This window comes from Balaenoptera acutorostrata, chromosome 12 (genome assembly GCF_949987535.1).
Source record: "Balaenoptera acutorostrata chromosome 12, mBalAcu1.1, whole genome shotgun sequence".
NCBI classification, from domain to species: Eukaryota; Metazoa; Chordata; class Mammalia; order Artiodactyla; family Balaenopteridae; genus Balaenoptera; species Balaenoptera acutorostrata.
Window position 1 is genome coordinate 6,628,027 of NC_080075.1, and position 26,448 is coordinate 6,654,474.

At 49.4% G+C, this 26,448-nt stretch overlaps 1 protein-coding gene across 3 annotated transcripts in view; it reads right to left on the minus strand.

Moving 5' to 3' along the window:
* The window catches only part of NPAS2 (neuronal PAS domain protein 2), a 190,073-nt gene that overhangs the window by 16,307 nt on the left and 147,318 nt on the right, over positions 1–26,448 (minus strand). For all 3 annotated transcript variants that reach the window (XM_057558519.1, XM_057558518.1, XM_057558520.1), the window contains 8 exons: positions 17,543–17,661; positions 16,717–16,799; positions 15,858–15,964; positions 12,865–13,012; positions 10,474–10,558; positions 7,209–7,350; positions 6,146–6,246; positions 3,231–3,320 (listed from right to left, as the gene is read on the minus strand). In XM_057558519.1, the coding sequence (XP_057414502.1) occupies positions 3,231–3,320; positions 6,146–6,246; positions 7,209–7,350; positions 10,474–10,558; positions 12,865–13,012; positions 15,858–15,964; positions 16,717–16,799; positions 17,543–17,661 (875 nt within the window). The remainder of the gene's footprint in view (positions 1–3,230; positions 3,321–6,145; positions 6,247–7,208; positions 7,351–10,473; positions 10,559–12,864; positions 13,013–15,857; positions 15,965–16,716; positions 16,800–17,542; positions 17,662–26,448) is intronic.

Genomic DNA, 26,448 nt, shown 5'->3' on the forward strand with positions numbered 1-26,448 from the left:
GGAGGTCATGAGACGGGAGGTGAAGCTGACACTCCCGGGCTGCCCGCCCTGCTCTGGGCAATGTGGGGCTGTCGGTGACTCCTGCTTCTTGAGGAAAGTGAGTTTGCTGGGCTGGGGCTTCTGCTCTCTATTTTGTCCCCCACCCACCCACCCCTTTATTTTTTTTTACAGTGACTTAATCTGCATTCCCTCAGTCTCTATCTCCGACAACCTCCTGAGTCTGTTTCTTGCCCGTTGTCCTTTGCAAACACCTCCAGAGATTGTCTCTTTTCTTTTGCCCTTTGCCCTCTCATCCATGGAAACGCAGGGAGCCTGGGAGAGGTTAGAATACAGGCAGGATAAACCGGAGGATGGAATCACACTGACTGCAGTTTTGGAGCAGCAGAATAATAAGAAAAAGAACCAGGAAGAAAAATAGTGGCAGGTGTCACCACTTGTGGAGACCTACCCTTGCCAGGCCAGCAAAGCAGGACCCTGTACCTCCTCGCAACACACCCACGCCACGCAGAGAGGTTGTGACTGGCTCCAGGTCCACAGCAAGGTGGGGGGGCGGCCCCAGTGTGAACCCAGAGTCTCAGGAGGTGGGAGAGGCCAAGAGACTTTGCCAACGACACCTCCCCACCCCCCAATTCCACCCCAATCAGAGCGGCTTTGACCTCAGACTTCACTGAAAAATCCTGCTGCTGAACATGGGCTTAAAAATACCTATACCAGACTGTATCACAAAAGTCTCGATCAGAATCTCACTCATCAAAGCACCAGCTGGGATTTTGAAAGAGAATTTGATTGAGAAAGAAAAGCTGTTATCAGGTATTCAATTAAAATAACAAAAGACAAAAGCATCTATGCTGGCTTCTACAAAGTCTGGAGACAGTTCAGGCTATGACATCCACGTCCAGGGGTAGATGCACTGGGCTGTCCGTCGGCTCCCAAGGGAAACAGTGAGGGGGCCGGTGGTTGGCAAGGTGCCAGCACCGAGCTTCATGAGTGTTAGTTACTCTATTTATTTATTCTTATTTTCCCAAGGCATTCCAGGACACCCAAGCATGAGTCTCTTGTTATATTCTTGATTGTGGCCTTTTTGATAAAGAGATCTCCCCTAACTTAGAGACACATTAGCAACACACTATGAAGCAAAACCATCACTTAGCCAGATAACCGTTTCCCAGATGTTGGATTTTATTTTTTTCCCCTTTCCCTTGATAGGGTACCACAGTGATAACATCAGTGAGGGGAAAGAGAGAAAATTGTAGAATCTCATTAGTTCACGTGAGTAGGTATGAGAAGAACTATCTGATTTGAAAGGCCAGCATTACACAAGAACGTCTTAAAGAATACGGTTACTGTTCATTGCAGCGCTATATACAATAGCCAGGACATGGAAGCAACCTTAATGTCCATCAACAGATGAATGGATAAAGAAGGTGTGGTACATATATACAATGGAATATTACTCAGCCATAAAAGGAAACGAAATTGAGTTATTTGTAGTGAAGCAGATGGACCTAGAGACTGTCATACAGAGTGAAGTAAGTCAGAAAGAGAAAAACAAATATCGTATACTAACGCATATATGTGGAATCTAAAAATTGGTATAGATGATCTTACTTGCAAAGCAGAAATACAGACACAGACATAGAGCACAAACGTATGGATACCAAGGGGGAAGGGGGGTGTGGGATGAATTGGGGGATGGGGATTGACATATATACATATATATATGTGTGTGTGTATATATATATATAGACATATATATATTGACATATATACACATATATTGGTACTATGTATAAAATAGAGTACTAATGAGAACCTACTGTATAGCACAGGGAACTCTACTCAATGCTCTGCAGTGACTTAAATGGGAAGGAAATCCAAAAAAAGAGGGGATATATGTATATGTATAGCTGATTCACTTTGCTGTACAGTAGAAACTAACACTGTAAAGCAACTATACTCCAATAAAAAAAATATGGTTATTATTATGTATAATCTGCCTAAGAGACTAAGAACTGTTACTGTTAATTAAAATTAAGATCAATATGTGAAAAACTAGAATTCCAAAGGGGGCTTTATCACACCATGACTTATTACAATGCAAGACCCACAAGATGAAGGAATTCTCATTTCATGGGCCTTTGGACTGAAGAAGTTACTCATTTCACACCAAATGTGCCTTGGAAATTTGAAGAGAAAAAAAATTCTTCTCTTTCTTTTTTTTCCTAATGAGGATGAATATAGATCATTTGCATTAGTTGACTCTGGCTGGGTAGGTTTTATATCCTTACTTAAGCCTAACTCTGGCAAGGAGCACGTGCTAGCAGCATGTGTCTTTCTTATTCCAGGAAAACATGCGAGGCCACTGTTAGTGGGAACGATGTATGTTCTGAAAGAGTTTTCACCAGTGGTGATGGATTTGCACCAAGACAGACGTCCACACTTTGGCAAGTGTGTGGCCAGGGACACATCTTGGTGAACTGCCCCCCTGGGACTCCCTTGTGGCCAGAAAGGGGGCAAAGCTCAATATGTCATAAAGGAATGGAAATCAGAGGTCTGGCCTGTCAGCTCAACTGCCCTTGGACTTCCGTAGACAGAATATTTTCTTACTGGTTCTATAAAAACACACGCCCTGCCGTGGCGGTTTCTCTGTTTATATGCCCATCTCGCCCTTGAACTCCAAGTCCAAAAGCGAGGGCTGCACCACAAGCATCTTTGCGTCCTTCACACTCGCTTCCTGACTGACCCAAACAGTATCTCGCTGAACGTTGTTGCAACATAGAAGGAATTACTCAGCCAAGCCCTGATCCTTTATTTTAAAAATGTGGTATTTATAATACTGGACTCAGAGCTTTTAAACCCTTGCAAAGTCTTCCTGTAACATTCGGCTTCCTTCAGACCTTTTCTAAAATATCGTGACCAATTAGGAGTCGTGAAAAATGAGAGGAACACGGAAAAGTGGCGGAGAGATGAAGAAAGATTGTTCAAAGGATAGAGAAACAGACGCCGGAGAAGATCAATGGGAGGATGGATGGAGATGAGGACCGGGGAGGGGCAACGTCCACAGCTCCACACGCCCCACCTGCACGTGGGGAGAAACAGTCCCGTCTGGGGGGCCTTGGTGTGGAGCCTGTAGGTCGGCACCAGTGCACCCACACCCTCCAGAGGACCCCAGCATCCTGTCTCGGGGAAGTGCCGCCCTGGGTTTCCCTTGCCCTGAGTCCCAGACTCACCTGTGTCACGGGGGCAGGTGGGCTTTGCAAGATGGTCTGAGGCAGGAGCTGCTGTGTGATGTCACAGGACGCCGGGGCGGGCAGGGGAGCCTGGGGGAAGGAGAGGGGCCTTGCTGTCAAATGCAGCTTCTGGGCCGCTACAGAAAGGACCGGGTGCTGTCTCTCAGCCAGCTGGGTTCTCTGGCCTCAAGGAGGCCCTTCTGCCCTAGAGTGGACGGCTTACTTCTGGAAGGCATATGTTCCCCGGGAAAGGTGGGGTCGCAGGTTGCTGCCCTTGCAGGGCACAGAGTCAGCGGTGACACGCGGTTGGTGAAGGGTGGGGGGCACTGGGGGCACTCGGGCCCGATGCCTTCCATCACGGCGTGCTCTGCAGAGCCGCTGCCACTGGCCAGAGCTGGGCATCTCCACCCCACCCTGCCTCGCCTCCTGTTCTAGGCTCCGTTCTTGGTGGATTTGGTCGCTCTTTTCCCAGATCAATGCTTTCTTAGTGGTGCTGTCCAGCAGAAAGAATGGGAACTCATAACCCGTGTCGGCTCTGCGTGGCCTTTCTGCTCAACACTAATGCCGATGGACAGGCCCCTGCACGTCTCTACCCGCTGACCCACCCAGGCAGTGAATGTGGCTGCGGTTTCGCCAGACTCCGCCTGCAATCTGGTGGATTGAGTCCTGCAAGGTCAGCTGAGTCCCAGCCTCTGCGCCCTGATCACTCACGTGGGCAGGGGAGCAGGGGTGGGGTGGGACAACGTGTAGAAACAAGAAATGCAGCCCTCAGCTTCCCGAGGCTCTTGAGAGTTTTGAAAAGAAAAGTAAAAAGCTTCTTCTGAAGTTACCCCAAAGCTGCCCCAGGCCCTGGGGACTACAAAAGGCAGCCCCAGTGGAAAGCTGTCCCCAGAACGACATCAGGAGCAGAAGCAGCAGGAGAGCTGTTCTGAGTGAGAACCCCAGGGACTGGCTCTGGTTCCCCCAGTTTTGTTCCCCTGCACAGCTGGGACAGAACTGTGTCACCAGCAGTGGCAGAGAGAGTTGCACGGACAGCCAATACCAGAAGAGCGGCCATCAGAGCTCACAAGCTCGTCAAAAGGTGGCTGGAGGGCTTCCCTGGTGGCGCTAGTGGTTGAGAATCTGCCTGCCAATGCAGGGGACACGGGTTCGAGCCCTGGTCTGGGAAGATCCCACATGCCGCGGAGCAACTGGGCCCGTGAGCCACAACTACTGAGCCTGCGCGTCTGGAGCCTGTGCTCCGCAACAAGAGAGGCCGCGATAGTGAGAGGCCCGCACACCGCGATGAAGAGTGGCCCCCGCTTGCCACAACTAGAGAAAGCCCTCGTACAGAAACGAAGACCCAACACAGCCAAAAATAAATTAAAAAAAAAAAAAAAAAAAAGGTGGCTGGAGACAAAGAAAGTGGTCTTTGTCATGTTCTGTTTGGAAATAAAACGTGTTGCCCAAGCTTTTCAGCAGGGTGGGCATAACTTCCACGGTGACAGCACGAAGGAAGGGGACACTTCACTCCCATCTCTAAAAGGTCAGCGAGGGATGAGTAGGAGGTACTTGGCCACTATGTGGATGTGGCCCCTAAAATTTGGGGACACTTTTCCCATTGACAGCGAGGTCTGTGTCCCTCTCTGTGGGTGAGCTTGTGACTGCTTTGCCCGAGAGGGATGGCAGAGGTGACATGTGGGACATTTAAGGCTAGGTCACAGAAAGCCACGCAGTTCCGCCCGGCTCTCACGGAAGTCCCTCTCCAGATATTTCCTCTTGGAACCCAGGAGCATGCCGGGAGGATGGCATGGAGAGGTCCACGCAAGTCAACAGAGGATGCTCTCAGCTGGGCCCAGCCATCAGCCGGGGATGCAGACACGCCGGGGACGTGGACCTCCCAGCCCTGATCGGGGAGGCTTCCGACACCAGGAAGCAAAGAGGAATCACCCCCGCTGTGCCTTTTCTGAACTCCTGACCCAGAATCCATGAACGTGGAAAATGACTGCTGCTTTCTTTCTTTTTTTCCGTGTTTTTAAAATTTATTTATTTTATTTTATTTTTGGCTGCGTTGGGTTTTCGTTGCTGTGCGCGGGCTTTCTCTAGTTGCAGCGAGCGGGGGCTACTCTTTGTCGTGGTGCACGGGCTTCTCATTGCAGTGGCTTCTCTTGTTGAGGAGCACGGGCTCTAGGCGCACAGGCTTCAGTAGTTGCAGCACGCGGGCTCGGTAGTTGCGACTTGTGGGCTCTAGAGCGCAGGCTCAGTAGTTGTGGCGCGTGGGCTTAGTTGCTCCGCGGCATGTGGGATCTTCCCGGACCAGGGCTCAAACCCGTGTCCCCTACATTGGCAGGTGGGTTCTTAACTACTGCACCACCAGGGAAGCCCCATGACTGTTGCTTTATGCCACTGAGTTTGGTGTGGTTTGTTCCACGGTGATGGATAACGGGAGTGTGGTAGGTCCATCAGTGACTTTGCATCCAGCCAGCGTGCTTTCTAGGAGGCCACACGTTCCCTGATGTTCTGGAGAGGCCTGGCATATATGAGGGACACTGCCTGATATATGCAGGGGGACCTTGTTGACATCAAGCTTCTCAGACATCTGCACTGGAGTGAAATGGGATCTAAACTAGGAGGGTCCTAATCACGTACCCCCAGAGGCTCTGGGGGTGTGACCCCAAATTTGAAGTTTTGAGCTTTATCTTTAAAACTCTTTTGGATTTTGAATTCTGTGGATATACATCCATGTTAATTTTGGAATAAAAATGTTTCAAATTTGTTGCCAATTAAACATCTTAACTTCCCACCCCCACTTGCCACCAGCAATCTGTAAGTACAGCTGGTTCTCTGCGGAGGTGCAGCACGCAGTTCCGTGGCCCTGCAGGCCCCCGCGACACCGTAGCGCAGGCTGGGCGAAGAGTTCGGGGTCACTCACGTACCGGCATCGTGGCTGCCAGGCTGAGCCCTAGCACGGGGAGCTCTTGAGCCGATCTTGGCAAAGCCGTGCTGCCGGCCTCTGCCCTCAGCTTGCCTGGAGTAGCTGCAAGAAACACATCACCTTTCAGACTTGCACACGCTTCACAGCTTTCTTATCAAAAGAGGGCAACAGTGACCACGGTGTGCTTGGAACACGGGCCTGGCTGGAATCTGATAAAGGAAGCCCAGCGGAAGTGGAGGTCGTTTCGAGAACCACGGAGGTTCTGCCAGCCTCCAGCATCACCTGGGAGCAGGTGGATGACAGCAGAGCACCCACGAGCTCTATGTCCGCCACGTGGTGCAACCAGCTGCCTGATCTCACATGTCACCGGGTCCGCACGTCGCCTGCTTTATGTCGGCTGCGTGTGCCAGTGGAGGAACCAGAGTGTGGAGCCGGGGCGGGGGGGAAGAGACCAGTGGAGACGGGGCGGGGGCGGGGGGAAGAGACCAGTGGAGACGGGGCGGGGAGGGGAGGAGACCAGTGGAGATGGGGCGGGGTGGGGGGGGAAGAGACCAGTGGAGACGGGGCGGGGAGGGGAGGAGACCAGTGGAGATGGGGCGGGCAGGGGGGGAAGAGACCAGTGGAGACGGGGCGGGGAGGGGAGGAGACCAGTGGAGACGGGGCGGGGAGGGGAGGAGACCAGTGGAGACGGGGCGGGGAGGGGAGGAGACCAGTGGAGACGGGGCGGGGAGGGGAGGAGACCAGTGGAGATGGGGCGGGGAGGGGAGGAGACCAGTGGAGACGGGGCGGGGAGGGGAGGAGACCAGTGGAGACGGGGCGGGGGTGGGAGGAGACCAGTGGAGACAGGGCAGGGGGGGAAGAGACCAGTGCAGCCGGGACGGGGTGGGGAGGAGAGCAGTGGGATAGAAGAGAAGGCGCGGGAACCGAATGGCAACTTCTGCTTCAGACCACAGACTGCCCTGCTTCTGCTCAGGTTCGGGGGCCCCTCGTGGGACTCTCTGTATACCCCCCCCCACCCCAGCCCAACAGGCGCCCACCCCCTCCCTCCGCGGTGTCACACTCACAGGTGGGTTCGGACACAGCCGTGCGCGAGGATTTGTGGGAACTTCTTGAGGACGCCGATGGTGAGTGGCTGGTGTTAAGGCCCGAGGCGCCCACGTCGAGTGCATTAAAGTGCTGCTGAGCTTCCAGGCTGGAGCCCTTGTGCTGAAACACACACACACACACACACACATATATACACACACGCACACAGAGTTCCACGTTGCAGCATCGAGATCATGGCAATGAATTAGGTGACTTCAGTTGTTCTCTAAATATTTAGGAAACTTTGAAGAGTATTGAGAGAAATACTGTACCTGTTTGGAGATAATTCTAAACACATTCGGGTGGACTGTTTATACAAAGATGTAATCTAGCATCTTTGAGAGGCTGGTAGCCTGTAAGTAGTGTTTATTATACTTTCTTGCCTTGTAGTTTGATAGTTTAGATTTTCATAAGGGATTTGGCATTTTCTTTTTTCCTTAAAATTGTCACCTCATGCCCAGAATCTTGGCTTTCCCAGAAGCGGGTGGAGAGGCCGGTTCTAGAAATAAGGTTGTTGGTGGTACTGGATTATTAATACTCCCATGAAACAAACGCCTTTGGACTCTTCTGGACACTATCTCCCCACTGCTCTTCCTCTGCAACCTCAGGGCCCCCGAGTGGAGAACAGGCAAAGGGCCAATGGTCTCCAATTCTTGACCCCTGGATCCCAACTGATGCTGGGCCCCCAGGAAGCCCCTGCCTTGAGCACAGAATGGTGAGAAAGCGGCTGTGACTTGCCAACCCTGAGGAACCATCTTTCCATCCTGCACTGGGGTAGGTGTCATAAGCCTAAGAAAACAGGGATTATAATGATTTTTAAGCTAAAGAAGAAACATAATGCTTACTCTCCTGGGCTAGGCTTCTACCTGGTCTCAGAAGGATGGCGAGATTCCTGGGCTGCTTGATGCCTCCTGGTCTCAGTTCTTAAATCTGTGTGTGTGACTCTACATGGCTGCTCTGTATTTTGAGTCGCGGCTCCAGGGAGGGTGGACACCGCGTGTGCCCGAGTACGGCTGAAATGATTGCTGCGAGACCTACGGGCCTTTGTGCAAAACAGAAACGCAGGATGTGCCTGGGTTTGCTGTGCTAAATGTCCATTTTGAGGTCCTGTTGCTTGGTCAGTGTCTCCCCCAGATCACACCCCTTAGAGTGGGGTCCCTGACCCATGGCCGTTGGCGAATTGCATGCTCCTGGTCAGCAGAGAAGTAAGTACAGGAAGTGAGAGTAGGAGCTGAGAAACTTTTATAGCCGTTTGACATAGCCACACATCCCATCCAAGCAGGGGAATCTGCATTTTTAAAAAGCGTCCATCAGTGACAGGTTTGAAATTAAAAAACCAAATGGTCCATTACCGCTGAGAGTTTGAAAAGCATGGTCCTGGAGCTTTTCCTTTAAAAGGGGCTTCTTAATCTGGCAGCCTGAGATTGTATTTGTGTGCTTATACATAAGTGCAGGTTGATGAGAAGTTCCGTTGGGCTCTAATATTCCCAAAGGATTGGAAACCTCAATAATCAACTTCCGACTGGATGATACACACTCTGCCCGATCTTCAGCTGTGGTGTATGGTGTGTCTAACACCTGCCTATTAACAGCTTAATTCCACCCTTGGATGTGATACACGATGCATTAATGGACAGAGCTGGGTAATAAACACATCCATAAACGATGACAGAGGTGTTACATCAGTGTGCTGGTGATGAATCACTGTACGACACATCACCACGTAGCCTGCCAGCATGGGAGGCTCAGCAAAGGTGCGACTGCTGTCTGGTCTTTAAAGGGGATTTCTCCCTCTTCCCAACTGAGTTCTCAATGGACCAGAGATGCTTTTGTTGGACCACTGCTGCTGCGTCAGTTTCTGGCCAGAGACTCTGGATTCTAGGTCACGGGCAGGCTGGAACTTGAACCCTATCTCATCAGTTCTAAGAGGCCCTTTCCCTCTCACATTGTGACATATCTGAAGTTGGGATGTGTCCTTCAACTAATGATAAGAAATCCTGACTTCACAGATTGGCAGCATTTTCTCTTTCTCAGTGGAGATGAAATAATGGTAGACCTTACAATTGATGGCTTCTTAGCTTTGATGAAATCCAACACTCCCTTTCTTGCTTTCTTTCTTTTTCTCCCAACATTTGTGTTTGCTTGAAGAATGACCTTTGAGAAACAGAGCTCTCGTCTACTTGCAAGTTCCCTTCCAGTTGTCTGACACGCCAGGAGCAGAGACGAGGGCAGCCCGGCCAGAGGGGTCCAGAGAGTTCAGGCTGGACGAGGAAGGAGGTCTGGGCTTTGGGAAGAGAAATACCTCCCCACAACTCTGAGCTCCCTGATGCAAAGCTGGCTCCAACAAGGCTGTCAACTCAGAGCCCCAGACACAGAAATGGAAAGTACACCCTGCCAGTGAAGCCACAGAGGGTGTGCGAGGGGCAGCGTGCTTGTGGGACGCTCTGTTGTAGGCAGAGTATCAGCCTTAGGCTAAGGGGAGGGCAGGGCACTCAGACTATTCCCTGCCTCGATGGGACGATGGAGTAACCCCCAACTTTTCATCTGTGGGACAGACACAAAGTGGACGTACTACAGGCAGACCTTGTTTTATCACGTTTCACCTCATCACACTTCGCAGGGAGTGTGATTTTGTACAAATGGCAGGTTTGTGGCACGCCTGCCTTGTCAGATGATGCTTAGCATTTTTTTAGCAATGAAGTATTTTTAAATTAAGGTATGTACCATTTTTAAAAACCTAATACTATTGCACACTTAATAGGCTACAGTATAGTGTAAACAGATCTTTTATATGCACTGGGAAACCAAAAAAAAGTTGTGTGGCTCGCTTTATTGCGACATTTGTTTTATTGCGGTGGTCTGGAACCCACAGTATCTCTGAGGTGTGCCTGCACAGCCGTTCTCGTAAGGCTGGAAAGTGCCGAACCCTGCTCTGAGTGCAGAGGCTGTTTCTTGCACAGCTCTGTGAGTTCCCAGCCTCGGTGGCTTTGGGTACGTTAGCTACATCCTCTGTGTGCTGCTGTCTCACCTGAAGAAGGACAGTAACGGTGCCCGCCTCACAGGAACCTCACAAGGGGCAAATAGGCCAATACCCCAAAATTACATTGAATAGTACTGGGAACATAGCAAGAGCTCAATAAATACGACCTGCCATTTTTAGGATGACTGTCTGTATGATCACAACTCATGGAAGATTCTACTTAGCCAGACTTTGCCTTTAACCTCTGCTGGGCATCACAATACCTTCAGTGCCGAAGGGTGGACGGTCTCCAGAAGCGGGTCCTCCAGGGCCAGCTCTTGCCTTCTTTCCACCCGGACCTCCGCGTAACTGCTCAGGAAATCAAGAGACCACAGCTGGAGGGGGGACCTTCCAGGACGACACCAGCAAAGAGGGCTAGTGTGACAGGTCCAGGCTCCCTGCGTGATACCCCTCCCAGAACAGCCACCAGCAAGGAGGTTAGCCCTGTTACTTGTTTGAGGATGGAGTTTCTTTCTGGGCCTAAATTCCACTGCAGTCACTTCCACTGTGACATTCAGAATTATCTTCCTTTCCAGGATGTTTTTATTTCCTTCTCCTTTACTGATCTCTACCCACCCTCACCCCGAAACCCCCAAACATAATTGTCTTTAGAAACCTATTTTCCTCTATAGAATGAGCCTCAGCCTTCAAATAATTAGAAGACTTTCTTAAGACCTACTCAGTTTGGACGACCAAACCTAGAACTAACCAGACCCAGACTGTCGATTAGTCTATGGACCCACTTTTTGAATAGCGTGGGTAAATCAGTTCAACGCGGTGATGGCTGAGTGACTCAGCTGTGGCTTTTGCCTCGTGTGTGGAGACGCAGGCTGGGCGAGGGGTCTTGGGGAGTGGCGGTGGCTCTTGGGCCTATAGAATGCTCGTGACCTCGTTTACTCACTAGGTCACTCCCTACTTTCTCTGAAAATCTGGGATCTGGGAGGTAGAAGATGGAGAGGAAGAACAGGGTCAAGGGCAGATCTGAGGAGAAAGGTGCTGATGATGTCCAGCCTTCCCTGGGGGCAAAGGGACCCGCTGGCAAAGGGCCAGGCAGAGAGGGGGGACTGGCCATGGAATCAGAAACCACTGGCTGCTGACGTGCCCAGGGTAGGCTGGGAAGCCAGGATCAGGTCCCTGAGAGTGGGTGCACAATGTGATGAGCATGGTCACTGGCCAAGAAATACCTGTGTTTCTTATCTCTCCTCTTTCCCCACTTACTAAAGAAGAGGGATTTACTTGTGTGTGTGTGTGTGCACGTGTGTGTGTGTATGGATAGTATCTATTCATCCATTATCTATCTACCTATCTATCCATCCATCATCTATTATCTATCTATCCATGTATCTATTATCTACCTATCTCCATCTATTATCTATCTATCCATCCATCCATCTATTATCTATCATCCATCATATATCTATTATCTATCTATCCATCCAACCATCTATCATCTGTTATCTATCTATCCATGTATCTATTATCTATCTATCTACCTATCCATTATCTATCCATCTATCTATCCATCCATCATCTATTATCTATCCATCCATCATCTATCTATCTATTTATAATCTATCCATCATCTATTATCTATCTATCCATCTATTATCTACGTATCTATCCATCCATCATCTATTATCTATCTATCCATATATTATCTATCTATCCATATATTATCTATCTATCCATCCATTATCTATTTATCTATTATCTATCCATCCATCCATCTCTCCACCTACCTACCTACCCATTATCTGCTATCAATCAACCACCTCTTATGTACATGTATATAATGCAGTAGGTATGTATATGTATCTCTCCATCTATCATCTATCTGTTATCTATCATCTATCTGTTATGTACACATATGAAATGCAGTCCTTCTAACCTTTCTTTCTTTGCTCTCCTCCAATGCTCTCCTCTAGACCAGTTTAAAACCGATTTATGTTCTTAAAATTTTTGTAGCTGGGAAACCCCCAAAGAGCACCTCTCCTTTACCTTCGGGAGGGACTGCCACCCGCACGGCAGCGCCCAGGGAACGCCGCTGTGCTGCCTCCCTTGGAAGCCCCGCCCACCCACGCTGGGCTGGGGGCGCCCCCGAGGCCACGGGACCGCCAGGAACCCTCTCCCACCGGCAGCCTGGCTCTTGTACCAACCCTGCCTCGGTTGCAAGCAGGGGTTTTTTAAAGTGTTCAAAAGAAAGGGGACTATGTCTCTGAGTTATTTAGAGGCAAAATTTTAATCTTCTTCTCCAAACAGCGACAAGGGAAGGCTGGGGGCCGGATGGAGATGAGGGGAAAATCTGTAAGTAGGTCACTGAAGCAGTAACTTACTAAGGAACATCCTGGCCGCCTGGAAGAGCTCAATAAGGCTTTTCAGAGGGGCCTGACGGGACGCTGGGAGGAAGTCTCAGCCCTGGGAGAACAGGGCTGGGTGTGGAGCCGGAAGGGATCTGAGCTCTGCGGATTATCCTGTCCACTGCAGAGCACAGCCCAGGCCCCGCTGAAGAATTCAAGCCCGGGGCTCGCTCCTCAGAAACGGGGTCCACTGAGGGTGACAGGGCTCTGACGGAGCTGCCGGGGGCCGGGCCCACCCCCACAGCCCCCTGCCCGCACCTGACCACTGAGTGCGTGCACACGATGAACTCGGGCTTGGAGTTCCACTGGTGGTAGGTGATGTAGTAGTGAGTCTGCAGCCAAATCCACTGCTGGCCTTTCGTCAGAAACCGGTAGCAACACGACTTGCCTTTGCCAAACTGCATCACTGTGAAGAGAAGACAGAGTCCGCACATCACCAACGTTAAGACGAAAATGATCCTTTTGCCCCAAAGTTACTGTGAAAAACACCAGCTTTCAAAAAGACAGTGCCACGCATTGGTCCCTTCCCCAGTTGTGATGGATTTCAAGTCATTATCAAGGTCAGGGTAAATGGTAATGAATTCTGAAACAACGGAGGAATGATTTGCCTGCTTTCCCAAATGCTCAAAGGCTTAAGAGAGCCTTAAATCAGGGCAGATCCTCCAACTGGAATTTAATTAAAGAGAGGCCCTGGCTTTCCTGGTGCTCATCCTCTTGCTGCAGGGGGAGCTGCCTTCGGAGCTGCAGGAGCCCAGCGTGGGAAAGACCATCCAGACGCTGGGAGAACTAGACTGAAAATAGACACACGCCAGCCAGTGGCCTCTGGACACATCCTGTGTCTGCCAGTCTGCCGTGTATCCTCCTTCTATGCGGTTCCAAATAGAGAACCGACCACAGGTGCCGTCCACCCCGGCTCCGCCGTGCAGGGCTGCGTGGAGCCCCTACTTGACGGTCAAGTCTCTTCTGGCTTCCCTGGGGGCGCCCAGCACACACAGATGCTGCTGGTTTAAGCCCGGGCAGGGCAGAAAGCTGGGCCATGGGTCCCAGGAAGAGGGGCAGTTGGGCTTTATTGTTTTTATTTATTTATTTGGTCGCACCAGGTCTTAGTTGCGGCAGGCGGGCTCCTTAGTTGTGGCATGGGAACTCTTAGTTGCGGCATGCACGTGTGATCTAGTTCCCTGACCAGGGATCGAACCCGGGTCCCCTGCATTGGGAGCGTGGAGTCTCCTCCACTGCGCCACCAGGGAAGTCCCAGCAGTTGGGTATTTTTTTTTTTTTTTAACATCTTTATTGGAGTATAATTGCTTCACAATGTTGTGTTAGTTTCTGCTGTATAACAAAGTGAATTAGCTATATGTATACATATATATCCCCATATCCCCTCCCTCTTGCGTCTCCCTCCCACCCTCCCTATCCCACCCCTCTAGGTGGTCGCAAAGCACCGAGGTGATCTCCCCGTGCTATGCAGAGCCGATGGGTGTTATTGCCTCAGTGCCTGGAATTTAGCTCCTATTTATGCAAACGGTCAAGAGAAAGCCTAACTAGGAGACTCAAGTGACAAAAGGAGGCACTGAATCTACCAATAAAATAATATTTGTATTAAATTCTTTGAGCCTGAGACATGATTAAATGAAGATTGTACCAACACATTGCTAAGGGGACAGTTGGAGACTCAGGTAGACAACTAAGTTACTCACAGGAAGATCCAACTGGATTATTAAACTCAAGATGCCTTCAGTCTCTCCTCAACACAATAGGAAGAGGGACTTTTTCGACTACCTAAAATATATCCCAGAGTACTTAGAAAACAGTGTCCTGATATTTTACAGGAATCATACTGTTTACTGTCTTCCAGGGTGCCTAGAAAAACCTCTTCAATGGATAGTTTGTCCTTGTCAAAAACCTTTGTTCTGTTTCCCTAGGAGACTAATATCTTGAGGTCATTTTAAAAGACCTGATCATCAAAATTGTTAATAAAATGTTCTAAAGCTTAAAAAAAAAAAAAAAAAAAAGGAGGGAACTTCAAAAGGCAGGGCGGGTAAGGGTAGGGGCCCAACAAGCTGAGAGTGTCTTGCCCAGTCCTTCAGACACTGAAGGTAGTTCTACACCCAGGGTGGCCTTTCCCCCTTGGAAGAGTCAGAAGCAGCCAACAGCTTGAAGTAGCCGTGCTTCTCACATTTCACGGGCCCCCGGAGCGCTAGGGGATCCTGTTAAAATGGATGCTCTGATTCCATAGGCCTGGCGGCAGGGGACCTGAGGATCTATACGTCTAACAAACTCCTTTTGACACCCACGCTCTGCTCGAGGACCACCTTTGAGAAGCAAGGGGTTAACGTTTTCAAGGTGAGGCTTAACACCTAAGAGCGGCTCCTGATGGAACTCACGCCTGTTCTTGTGTCAACGAGATTACCATGGGTCCGACAGACGGGCATCTGGCAAAATGCAGTGTTGGTGGTCAAGCCGTGTAGCAGGAGCCTTAGGTCAGTATTACTACAAATGTTCCTAACTCAAAGGTAGAACCTGGCACCAAAAATATGGCTTTAAATGGTGAATTCTTGACCCCTCTTGCTAAGTGAGAGCCCAGATGTGCTTGTGGTTTCCCCTCCGTCACACCATGAGCCTCGCCCCCCATCCCTTCGCCAGTGTGTTCCCCTGGTCTGTGGCAGAGCGCCTTTCCTGACCCCGTCCCCCAGCGGGGTGAGGGACCCTCCTCTGAGCCCCTCGATACCCTGTGCACAGCCCCTTCCAGACACCAACATCCCATCAAGTCACTGTGCTTTTCCATCAAACCTTGCTCCTGCAGGGCAGCAAGGAGATTCCTGTCATCTTTCTGTTGTGGGCCTCGCTCAGTATCTGACCTGTTGCTTGTGACCCACACGTGTCTGCTGACTAAAGAAGAGTTAAGCGAATTTGGTATTTTATCTTTGAAACGTATTGAATAACTTAGAAAAAAACACGGCGCGGCATCCCCTTAGTTTCTTAAGATCAAACAGCTTGCGTATCTCAGGGGTGCTGGGAAGGGGCTGGAGGTGGAAGCAGACAGACCAAAGTCAATTCCAGGCGAAAGCAAAACATGGGGAAATCCAGACAGGGACCTCCACCTACTCCTAGATCATCTCCGAGAAGACAAAGTCCTCCACCTCAGAAGAAACCAAGTAATAAGTTGACTTCCAAAGCCTAAGAGTCCTGCTGTCAGGGCTGCGGGGAGAGAGCGGGGGGCCCTCTGGCTGGGGCTGGTGTGAGGTACTCACGGTGCTGGTGGCACTTGGCCAGGAGCTCCAGATCGTCCACGTGGTAGTAATCATAGCCCGAGGTTCCCAGAACTTCAAACGGCAGGTATCCTATGATCGGAGGAGCTCTGCCGAGCACAGTGGGGGTCATTCATCAGAGAGGAAGGACCGCAGGGCTTGCCGTGGTGGCCGACGAGGGGGCAGTTTGCATGTGTAATGATCAACCTGGGGGCCTCATTTCTCGAGAATAAGAGCAGGAAAATAATTTTGCAATGGTCAAAACCAGAGAGGCTGTGTTTTCCAAAGTGCTCAAATTTTTTTTGGCATTTAGATACTCAGTTCCCTTGGCCTGACCTGGCCCCGATAATCATAAATGTTGTCACTACTGAATAATTAAAAACAGCTATAGATTGGGTCGGCCCAACCCCAAAGTGTAATAAAAAAATCAAAGGGTGGGAAGGGGAGATTTCTTGTTCTTAAACTGTGAAAAATGTCACGAAAGAAAGTAAGCAGATTGGGTTAAAGGGACAGAAGGGTGGTGAAAGAAATAAGATGAGAGTTTCCCTCACATCCGGTCCTGCCTGATGGGAGCTGGAGAGGGTCCCGAGTGGGGTGGCGGGTGAGAGTATCCCGAAGATGTCCCGGGCTGAGATGCCTGGCTCTCCTGAGAGGCTCTGACCCAAACCCAGGACATATCCTCAGAGGGGGCAAATGCAGTGGAGGGAAACCTCCTGCCCCCAGTTGGGAAGCACTTTCCCCACTGCCAGAGGGCCCTTCTTGCAGAGACCAGGCCTGACTTTCCTCCCCCAAGGAGAGCCTGGCTCATGGAAACAAGCACTTGAAAAGCACCCAACCCAAATATGTTTTTCTTTTCACAAACCTGTGATCCAGAAATAAAAATTTCCATTCCAAGCTATGTCTTGAAGTGAATTCCTCTAAAGGTTTGTCAACGATGCACATTTCCTGTATTAAGAGGGAGAAAAATATTACTCGGGGTGCCAGATGCTCACCCCCGGTTCGTTCAAGAATGCACGGTCGGCAACAGAAGTTAAAATCATTTAGAGCAAGTCTCCAAGTTGTGTCGGACTGCAACTCCGCATCTGTAGCTAATTTTGGTATCAGATGATGCTAAATTTATTTCACAAGCTGCGGAAAAATACCTAAGAGCCAAAATGTCACACCACTCCCTTCCTATTATCTAGACGTGTGGTAAACATGTGGCAAATGGCTTTTCATCTGAATTTGAATTACTAATTTAACTCAACATTCATGCAATGTTAAATTTGCAATGCTGAATTCATGCAGTTCATGTTGAATTCATGATGTTAAATTCTGATGTGAAAGCAATCACAGATAAGAGACCACAGGCCAGCCCTCAATTTGACTCAGTTTTTACCTCTGCCTGCCCTGAGTGGTGTCAACAAGGACGTGAAGGGTAGGGAGGCTTACAGAGTTCTAGAAGAGCATCTCTGCAGGCTGACCAGCAATTCATGCTGCCTTCCAACAAAATGGCTCGCAGGGAAGCAAAGTTCGGGGAAAGAGCTTGTGGGGCTGTCACCATACAGAAATCAGACATTTAACATTCTCAGAGTCGGTGACAAGCTCGTTGAAATCTTATTCTTTCCCAGAAAGACAATGAATTACCCATCACTCGGTGTGACTCAGTGGTACTCGCTCCGCGTGATAAATTCTCTCCGGGTACTTGCCTTTAAGAACTGTGGTGTTGCCAGGCGAACAGTGGCAATGAAGCAGACCTCCTTTCCCAGGGGCATTCGGCAGGGCCTCGAAAGGGCGCTGTCAAAGCCGTTACAGGAGGGGCTGGGCGCTGGGCAGAGGGGAAGAGACACAGGTCAGCCCTGGCTGGTGCAGAGCCAAGCCCCCACTGGGCACTAACTGAGAGGCCTCAGGTCCATCAGCTACCTCATTTTCACGGCGACTCGGGGACCTAGGTGCTACTCTCATCCCCACTGCACAGGAAACCGAGGCTCAGGCTGGGAAGCAACTCACACAGGCCAAACAGAGCTGGAGTTCGAGTGAGCGGCACGGTGCTCTGCCCCCGACCCCCCGCCACAGTCCTACAGCCACGGCGGTTACGGAGCCGGGAAGAATTCTCTGCCAGCTGAGCAGCCGGCCCCATGCTGCAGCAGGGCCTGGATGAGCACATCAGCCAGGGGCCTGAAGGACGAGCTGCATCGTCAGGCGGTGCTTCTGATACTGATGGGCTCAGGGGAAGTCGCGGGTCTTGACACACGGTGACCCCGCCTCTGCCCCTGGCCCTGGAGCGGCCCACTTGGGATTCAAGGGCTTCTGTCCTGAAACCCCCCATCTACCCACCCCCCCGGGAGCCCACGCTGATGCAGGGGCTTGACTGAGGAGATGGACTCAGGATTCAGGGTGGCCCCAACAGGTATGCAGTGTCCACAACAAAACTCGCCGCACAGGTGACAAAACCTGCTCACTGTGTCTTATGTATTCTTCCAAGTCTGGGAAGCTGTGACTTCCCTTATTCTACAAATGAGGATGCTGAGGTCCAGGAAGCTTGTGTATATGAACCGAGGTGACTCAGAGTGGAAATGATGCAGCCGGGCCTCCACCCAGGTCTTGGGACTCCCAAGGGGGGGCTGTTCTGGGCTCCTGCCTACCATGATGCTGAGACCAGGCCCCCAGGGACCTGGGGGAAGTACCACTTGGCATTAGCAGCAGTTTCCCTGGGAGCCGAACACCTGTCTTCATGGTGCCTGTGAAACACTGCTTTACCTTCCAGGCCAGAGAAATATTCTGCTATTTTAGGGGGAGTTTGCTAGGTGGGAAAAAGAGCCCTGTTCAATATGAGAAAACTCACTGAGTTCTCTCCAGATTCCCCAGAACTTTCGACATGATTGCCCCCATCCCAGGTCAGCTAATTCAGAAACTCGGGGTGAAGCCCAGGTATCGGCACTTTTAAAAGCCCCCCAGATTTACTAACGTGCAGCCAGGGTTGAGGATTATTATTCGAGATAAACTATACTACCGCTTTCTTTTTAAAATGTATTTGATTATATCCTGTACGTTTCTGAACTTGTAGATTAAGACAGAGTTATGTTTTCCAATCTGAGAACATATAAAGCGTCAGAAAACTAACTGCGTTCTAAAATGAAATCTGCGCAACTCTCTTTGGATTTTGGCTTTCCAGTAATCTTTTGTTTTCTATGTTTACAGGTTTCTAAGTGATTCTATCTATAATGGGTCTTCTATCTATAGTGGTCTTCTACCCACTAACATGAATAAATTCTTTTTACCAAACATAGTCTCTGAATGCATTCCCATAAATACTAATAAAGGTTTCCAAACATGAATATAAAGTGGGTAAAATAAAAAACCGTGGGCCCGAGAGAGTTTACATCTGTCAGTTGTTGGCTTCAACAGATTAATTTGTAGGGCGAGCCAAGGAAGTCATCAAGGGAAAGGAAAATAAGTCCACATAAGGGAAGGGCCTGCAGATGTGAACATCTGCGTAATAAAAAGAAAGACATTTAAAATACCCCAGATGTGAAAATATCCTCTCTGCTTGGATCTAACAGACATCTCCCGCCAGAAAACAACCTAATAAAATTCTTTCAGGATAGCAAGGCCTTCCAAGTGAATATCTGAGGACTTCCCAGGAATTTAAGAGAACGTCTCTTTAATCTGTCTCTAAACCATGAGCTGGTTTGATCCTTTCGGCTGCTAAATTCACGTGCTCTGTCAGTAAGCGCCTTCCTCAGTGATTTACAGTGAAGAGGACAAGGTTGGAAACACCAGCCCCTGACCACTTCTTCAAGGGGCAGAGCCTCAGATCACGGAAATTAAGTGGATGTTTTGCAGACCTTGCCATTGGCCTGGGTGTCTCCCAAGGTGGTTTTACCAGTCCTTTTATAACTTCAAAGGCTTTAAAGATGGAAATGTACCCAGGAGGGAAATTTCATGATTGCTTATAGTCTGCACTTGATAAGCCAGATACTTAACAGAGGGGCCTGGAACTGAGCAAATTCCTTCTAAACAAGCTTCTCCCTCCACAAAACCTGAAGCAGATGAAGGCTTGATCAAAGGCGAATGTGAATCAAAGCTGAAGGTTGTAACAGAGGGCAAGGGGAAAACCTTGGGGGAAAACCAGGGGGAAGAGGACACTTTCAACCTTTGGCCAGTTGCGTCTGAAATGACTTGTTCTCTCAGCAGGAGCCTTCTCACAAATTCTAGAGTCAATGAGAGCAGGCTGTGCCCTGGGACCTCCTGGTAATAGGGAACACTTAGAGTAACTTCTCTGGCACTTCTTATCCCAAGGTGGTTTAAAAACATTAATTAAGGATTTAATTAGTTGTTTCGATTTAAGTCATAGAAAAAAATAGATCTAATTACAACTGGCCTCCCTAGCCTCTCAGAAGGATTAGCCACTCATTGCAGCATAGCCCCATCTTATCAGATCTCTGACTGCTTCCAGACTTTTCCTTTCCCCGCCACCCAACAGGCATGTGTGTGCACACGTGCGCACACACACACACACCGCCTCACAACCAACAAAAGTGATGAATGCTTGCTACTGATACACTCCCCATCCCCGCCCCCCAGAGTTACTCAAAAGTGATCTGAGCACAGCCTAGTGAATCACTACAGTGCGGCCTCACTGTTTTGTTTGAGGTGTAACAATAACATAACAATATTTTACAACATTTATATCTTGTGTAATTATAAAACCCAATATAGGGGCTTCCCTGGTGGTGCAGTGGTTGAGAATCCGCCTGCCAATGCAGGGGACACGGGTTCGAGCCCTGGTCTGGGAAGATCTCACATGCCGCGGAGCAACTGGGCCCGCGAGCCACAATTACTGAGCCTGCGCGTCTGGAGCCTGTGCTCCGCAACAAGAGAGGCCGCGACAGTGAGAGGCCCGCGCACCGCGATGAAGAGTGGCCCCCGCTTGCCACAACTAGAGAAAGCCCTCGCACAGAAACGAAGATCCAATACAGCCAAAAATAAATAAATTAAAATGGTGCTAATATAAAACAACAACAACAACAACCCAATATACTATCAAAGATAAGTAATTTTGTGGTTATTTGTCATGCAAAAGGATCCAGTATTTGTTTGCATCCCATTAATACAAATAATGAAATACGATCTGTTTTAAACTGTAATAAACTGATTTATCGTGCGGGGACCGCAATATACTAGAGATATATTTAATTGTTACCTCTGCCCTCCTCAAACACGTATTAGGACACAATCCCCAGAATAAGTATTTAACTTTGCATCAGATGTAAAGGAGACTCTGGGTGCCGTAATTAGATTATTTCGAGGCAGACAGAGCGCCGTTATTCCCAACTGATTTAGTATGTTCTGGAATGGAGAAAATGTTCACCAAACTATACTTTTTAGTGATTTACATGTACATTTTACAGGGGACATGTTCTGTGTATAGTGAATAAATAGCTTTTATAGTATCCAAAAGAAGAAGTGACCTTGTCTTGCCCAAAGCTAAAGAGCTAGCCTTCTCCGCGCAGCAATGGGGGCGAGGCTTCTGTCTCCAGCTCTGAGTGGGCATCTTACCCACAGCAGGCGTCCAACATGTGTTTACTGAATGATGCTCTCACGAGGTGACCTTCCACCTCACAGCTTAAAGCCTAGTTCGGGAAGAGACCTTCTGATCCTCACCAGCAACCAACGCGCAGACCTTAAGACCCCAAGGTGGCTTCCCTTCCACAGCCCAGCCTGGTACTGCCGGTGGCTGGCGCACTGTGGGAGGGTGGCCCACGGACACGGTTCTGGTTCCACTGAGGCTCAGGCTGACTCACTGCCCTCTGATGCATTAACCCCGGTCAGAAGGACACCTGGGCGAGATGAGCTGCGAACCAGCTGCGAACCAGCACGCGGCCATCACCACTCGGTGGAAAACAGTCAAGCGCCCGTCGTGGGCCTCGTGCTTGGAGAGATGCAGGATGTGAAAAGGGTCTACGGGGTTATGGATTCCCTTCTTTACTCCCAGATCGTTCATCACTGAAGCCTCTGATTTCGGAGATCCCCAAAGAACTTTGCCTTGGGCTGGCATTCTTAGGATTCCAAAAGCAAGCGATCCCAAAGGTTCTCTGGAGAATAAGAAGGATGAGGTCTGTCTCACCTGGCACCCGGGGCTGGCTTCCAAGTCTGCCTGATGACAGAGGTGAGCTCCCAAATCACTCATGATGAGGAGATAAGGATACCATGGGGGCAGGGAGACCCCAGGGGGTATGAGAACGTGCTTCCAAAGGGACAGGAGAGATGGAGGGAGAGGCAGGGATGGTGACAGGGAAGGTCAGCCAACAGCACAGACTGGGAATAAATGGAGAAAGAGGTAACTTTTTCTCCTCAGCATCGGTTCAGCCGTCAGGCCCACACAATGGAGTGTTCTGATCAGAGGTGGCCTGCTGATAAATTCGTCGCAACAGCTATAGGAAAACACACTAATAGTCCACAAGGAGAGTGACAAATAGCTTTCTCTGCACTTCTTGGAACAAACGAAAAACAAATCTGGTAGGTGTCTGGGAAGACGTGAAACAGTCGATGAGGAGGTTTGTTAAAGGAGGAATAAAGTCCCTGAATTTCATTTGTGATAAATGTCCAAAGTGTTTGGGATGGAGTGTTAGAATGTGGAGGGAAAAGTTAATTTTCTGCACCTTCGTGAGAAATCATCTCTCGCTAATTACGCACTCTCTCCAGACTCTTTTTCTCTCTCTTCACAGTATCCTTCCCCCAGTGTGTTGTGAAAAGCCAGCCAGGTGACCGGGCTCTTAGGAGAGTGGCAGCAAAATAATCCCGTGCAGTTTTTAGCCTGGGCCACCACCCAACTTGCTGGGGTAATACACGGTTCTTCTTTTCTTTCTGCCAGTTCTGTTTGGCATTTGGAAAAAAACAATGTCGGAGAAAGGCTGAGAGCCACACGGGGGAGCTGGGGGTTTGCAATGTGCTGGACTGAAAAAAAAAAAAAAATCACCCTAATGGAAAAATACATGTCTTACTTGAATTTCTTCTTTCCCCTGGCATTCGTCAATTAAAATGAGTATTTGTCGGGGCCAGAAGCTTGTGAGGGCACAGATAAGATCTCCCCCAGCTGGTCGGTGCCCACAGGGCCTGATTACTGGCTGCTCAGGAGAGTGAACTTCCTACAGGCCCTCGTCCCCTCCTCCAAGTGGATATCTTGTGCACATTTTTATCACAATTATCGGACAACCCGGACAAAAGTTCCCTGCTCCCGGGCTGAAACAAGCAGAAAGATGGGGATGATAAAGGTCTGACCATTCCTCACCACTCCATTTTAATAGATGCTCATGCGGGACGATGCCCTTGGGTAACAATTTGTTCTAGATCGTGATTCCTTTGCAATCTAATCTGGCAGCGATGACCGTTGCTGGAGAAGGACGCCGTGCATCGCTGTCTGGGTGGCAGGGACACTCCGCTTCTTCCTCTTGGGGGCCTGGGACAGACAGATCAGACTTCCCTCCGTGAAGCTGTCCTTCTGTGCGAAACTCACGTCCCCACTCCCAGCGAGGTCTGGTGGGCGTGCCGTTGGTTCCCTTCACTGAGACGTCTCAATTAGTTCAGCTCAGGAAAAAAACCCAAAAACCCCAAAGCCGTAAAGTGAGGCAGCCTACAGAAATCCCACAGAACATACGGCATCAAGTGTTGAAAGCTGGAAAGCGTCCACTTCTGCCAGCATTTCAAATCTGGTTGCGTGGTTAGAGGTGAGGAGGTAAAATGAGGGCAGGGAAACTTTTAGCCTCTGGCGTGTGGTTTCTGGAAAGCCCAGAGCGGAATGTTTGCTGAGGGTGGCCTATCTGGAAGCACACCAGCCACTGTTGAAATACTGCTTTCTGGATTTCAGTCAGATGCGCACTTCAATCCAAGTCTGGGGGCGGAGGTCGGCTCACAGAGAGGACAGTCTGCTTCCAGACGCCAAGTTCTTTGAGGAACGGGGGGACCTGCTTCTTAGGACCCCTTCAAGCTGTCCCTTCTTAGGACTGTTCATTATGCCTTTGAATATCATCTGGACGGTTCCTTCCCAATCAGACTGTAGGGCTGGGGCTACCTGACTTGGGTTGGGGGTGTATTTATTCGAAAGCTTAAAAAAAAAAAATCTGTTAGCAGACAAACATAGCCCCAAATAAAGTAATTTTGTTTCAACTCTATTCTGGAAACAGTGGGCAGACCAGAGGTGGCTCGGGGGCTGCTCTGACCAGTGGTCCACCCCGGGGCTCCAGGCCACATGGCTGGGGTCAGAGTGGGCTTTTTATGGGGACAGGATGAGACATGTGATTCTACATCCCAGCTTAGATTCCTACAGGAAGCTTCTCACAGAGCAGGATAGAAACTGTCCCGAAGTGAAACAATTCGAAGAAAACTACTATCTCATCCCATTTCCTGACACATACATCTGCACGCTGATTAAAAATCTAGGTTAAAGATGGGAAGTCCTGTCTGCCCTCCCTTCCCCTAGAACATCTGTGGCAAATGATGGAGTCCTAAGGAGTGACCAAGACGTGAGGATACGGATGCAGGGACATTCCATTTTGCTCAAGTATTCAGGCAATGGTTGGTGCGTTTGTCCCAGTGCCCAGGAGTGGTGGTGGGCGGGGGGGAGGTAAGGTGGCACAATTGATGGGTGAATCTGGAAACATCCAATTAGAGGGTTTAAGCCCGTCAACAAGGGCAAAGTTGCTTTGTCCTCCCCTGCCCCGGCCTCCCAGGGTCATAGGGCCAGACGGATCTGAGCAGGTGACGCCGATGGCATCTTCATCTACGTGGTGTAAGCGTCTCCTATCTGGCTCCGTCCCACCCTCTCTTCCCTGCCCTGCAGCCGACACATTTCACTTGGGGCCTTTCGGCTTACGGCCCAGGGGGTCCCGTGGATGTAAGTTTGGGGTAGCAGCTAGCACCTATCAGCCTGGGGTCCATCTATCCATCAGATGGGTTGGTGAGATGAGCTCTAGGCTGGGAGAGGGTGTCAAGGACAGTTCTGGCGGGGGGGGCTCCCGAGTGAGGGGCCTGGGAAAGACACCAGGAAGGGGGCCACTGGCCTCCCAGCACCCCGAGACCCCAGGTGGGAGGGGGTCAGTGGGGAGTGAGTGGAGGCCAGGGGTCAACTTCTCCGACCACTCAGCACTGCTCCAGAGGCCTGCCTGTGCAGACAGCTCACAGGGCAGCAGAAGGTAACACTCCAGTTTACCCAGCATGTACGAAAGTGGATTTCATCTTCACGTTGGATTTAGGGACACAGAAGTGGCGGAAGCCCTCCAGGAAGGTGCTGGCCCTTCCCTGGAGTGTGCTCTGGGCTCAGTCAAGGCTCAGTCTTATTAGTCAACTAATAAGAACCTGCTGTATAAAAAATAAATAAAATTCAAAAATTCAAAAAAAAAAAGGAATGATGCCATGTATCTGGAGAAAACTATAATTTGAAAAGATACATGCACCCCAATTTCATAGCAGCACTATTTACAATAGCCAGGACATGGAAGCAACCTAAATGTCCATTGACAGATGACTAGATAACAAAGATGTGGTATATTTATACAATGGAATATTACTCAGCCATAAAAAAGAATGAAATAATGCCATTTGCAGCAACATGGATGGACCTAGAGATTCTCATACTGAGTGAAGTCAAACAGAGAAAGACAAATATCATATGATATCACTTATATGTGGAATCTAAAAAAAAAAGATACAAATGAACTTATTTACAAAACAGAAACAGACTCACAGACATAGCAAACAAACTTATGGTTACCAAAGAGGAAAGGGGGAGGGGGAGGGATAAATTAGGAGATCGGGATTAATAGATACACACTACTGTATGTAAAATAGATAATCAACCAGGACCTACTGTACAGCACAGAGAACTATACTCAATATTTTGTAATAACCTATAAGAGAAAAGAATCTGAAAAATATATATATTCATATATATACACATATATACATATCTGTGTATATATACATATATATATATAACTGAGGGGCTTTCCTGGTGGCGCAGTGGTTGAGAGTCTCCCTGCCAATGCAGGGGACACGGGTTCGGGCCCTGGTCTGGGAGGATCCCACATGCCGCGGAGCAACTGGGCCCGTGAGCCACAACTACTGAGCCTGCGCGTCTGGAGCCTGTGCCCCGCAACGGGAGGGGCCGCGATAGTGAGAGGCCCGTGCACCGCGATGAAGAGTGGCCCCCGCTCGCCACAACTAGAGAAAGCCCTCGCACAGAAACGAAGACCCAACACAGCCAAAAATAAATAAATTAATTAATTAAAGAAAAACTGAATCACTGTGCTGTACACCTGAAACTAACACAACATTGTAAATCAACTATACTTCAATTAAAGAAAAAAAAAAAGATGGGATGATGCCATTAACACCATCTCATGAGATTGCCTCCAGAATTCAATGAGACGACCGGTGTCAGGACTGAGCCCAGGGCCTGGTACTGAGGAAACACTCCTAAGGTGAGCTACTTTTATGATCCCATCTTTCCATGTTTATTGAGAAATAAACCTACAGAATCAAATCTGAATGATTTCTTATGTTAAACCTTACTTTAGCAGCCAAAAATGGTTGAATGTTGGTGACTTCATAGGGT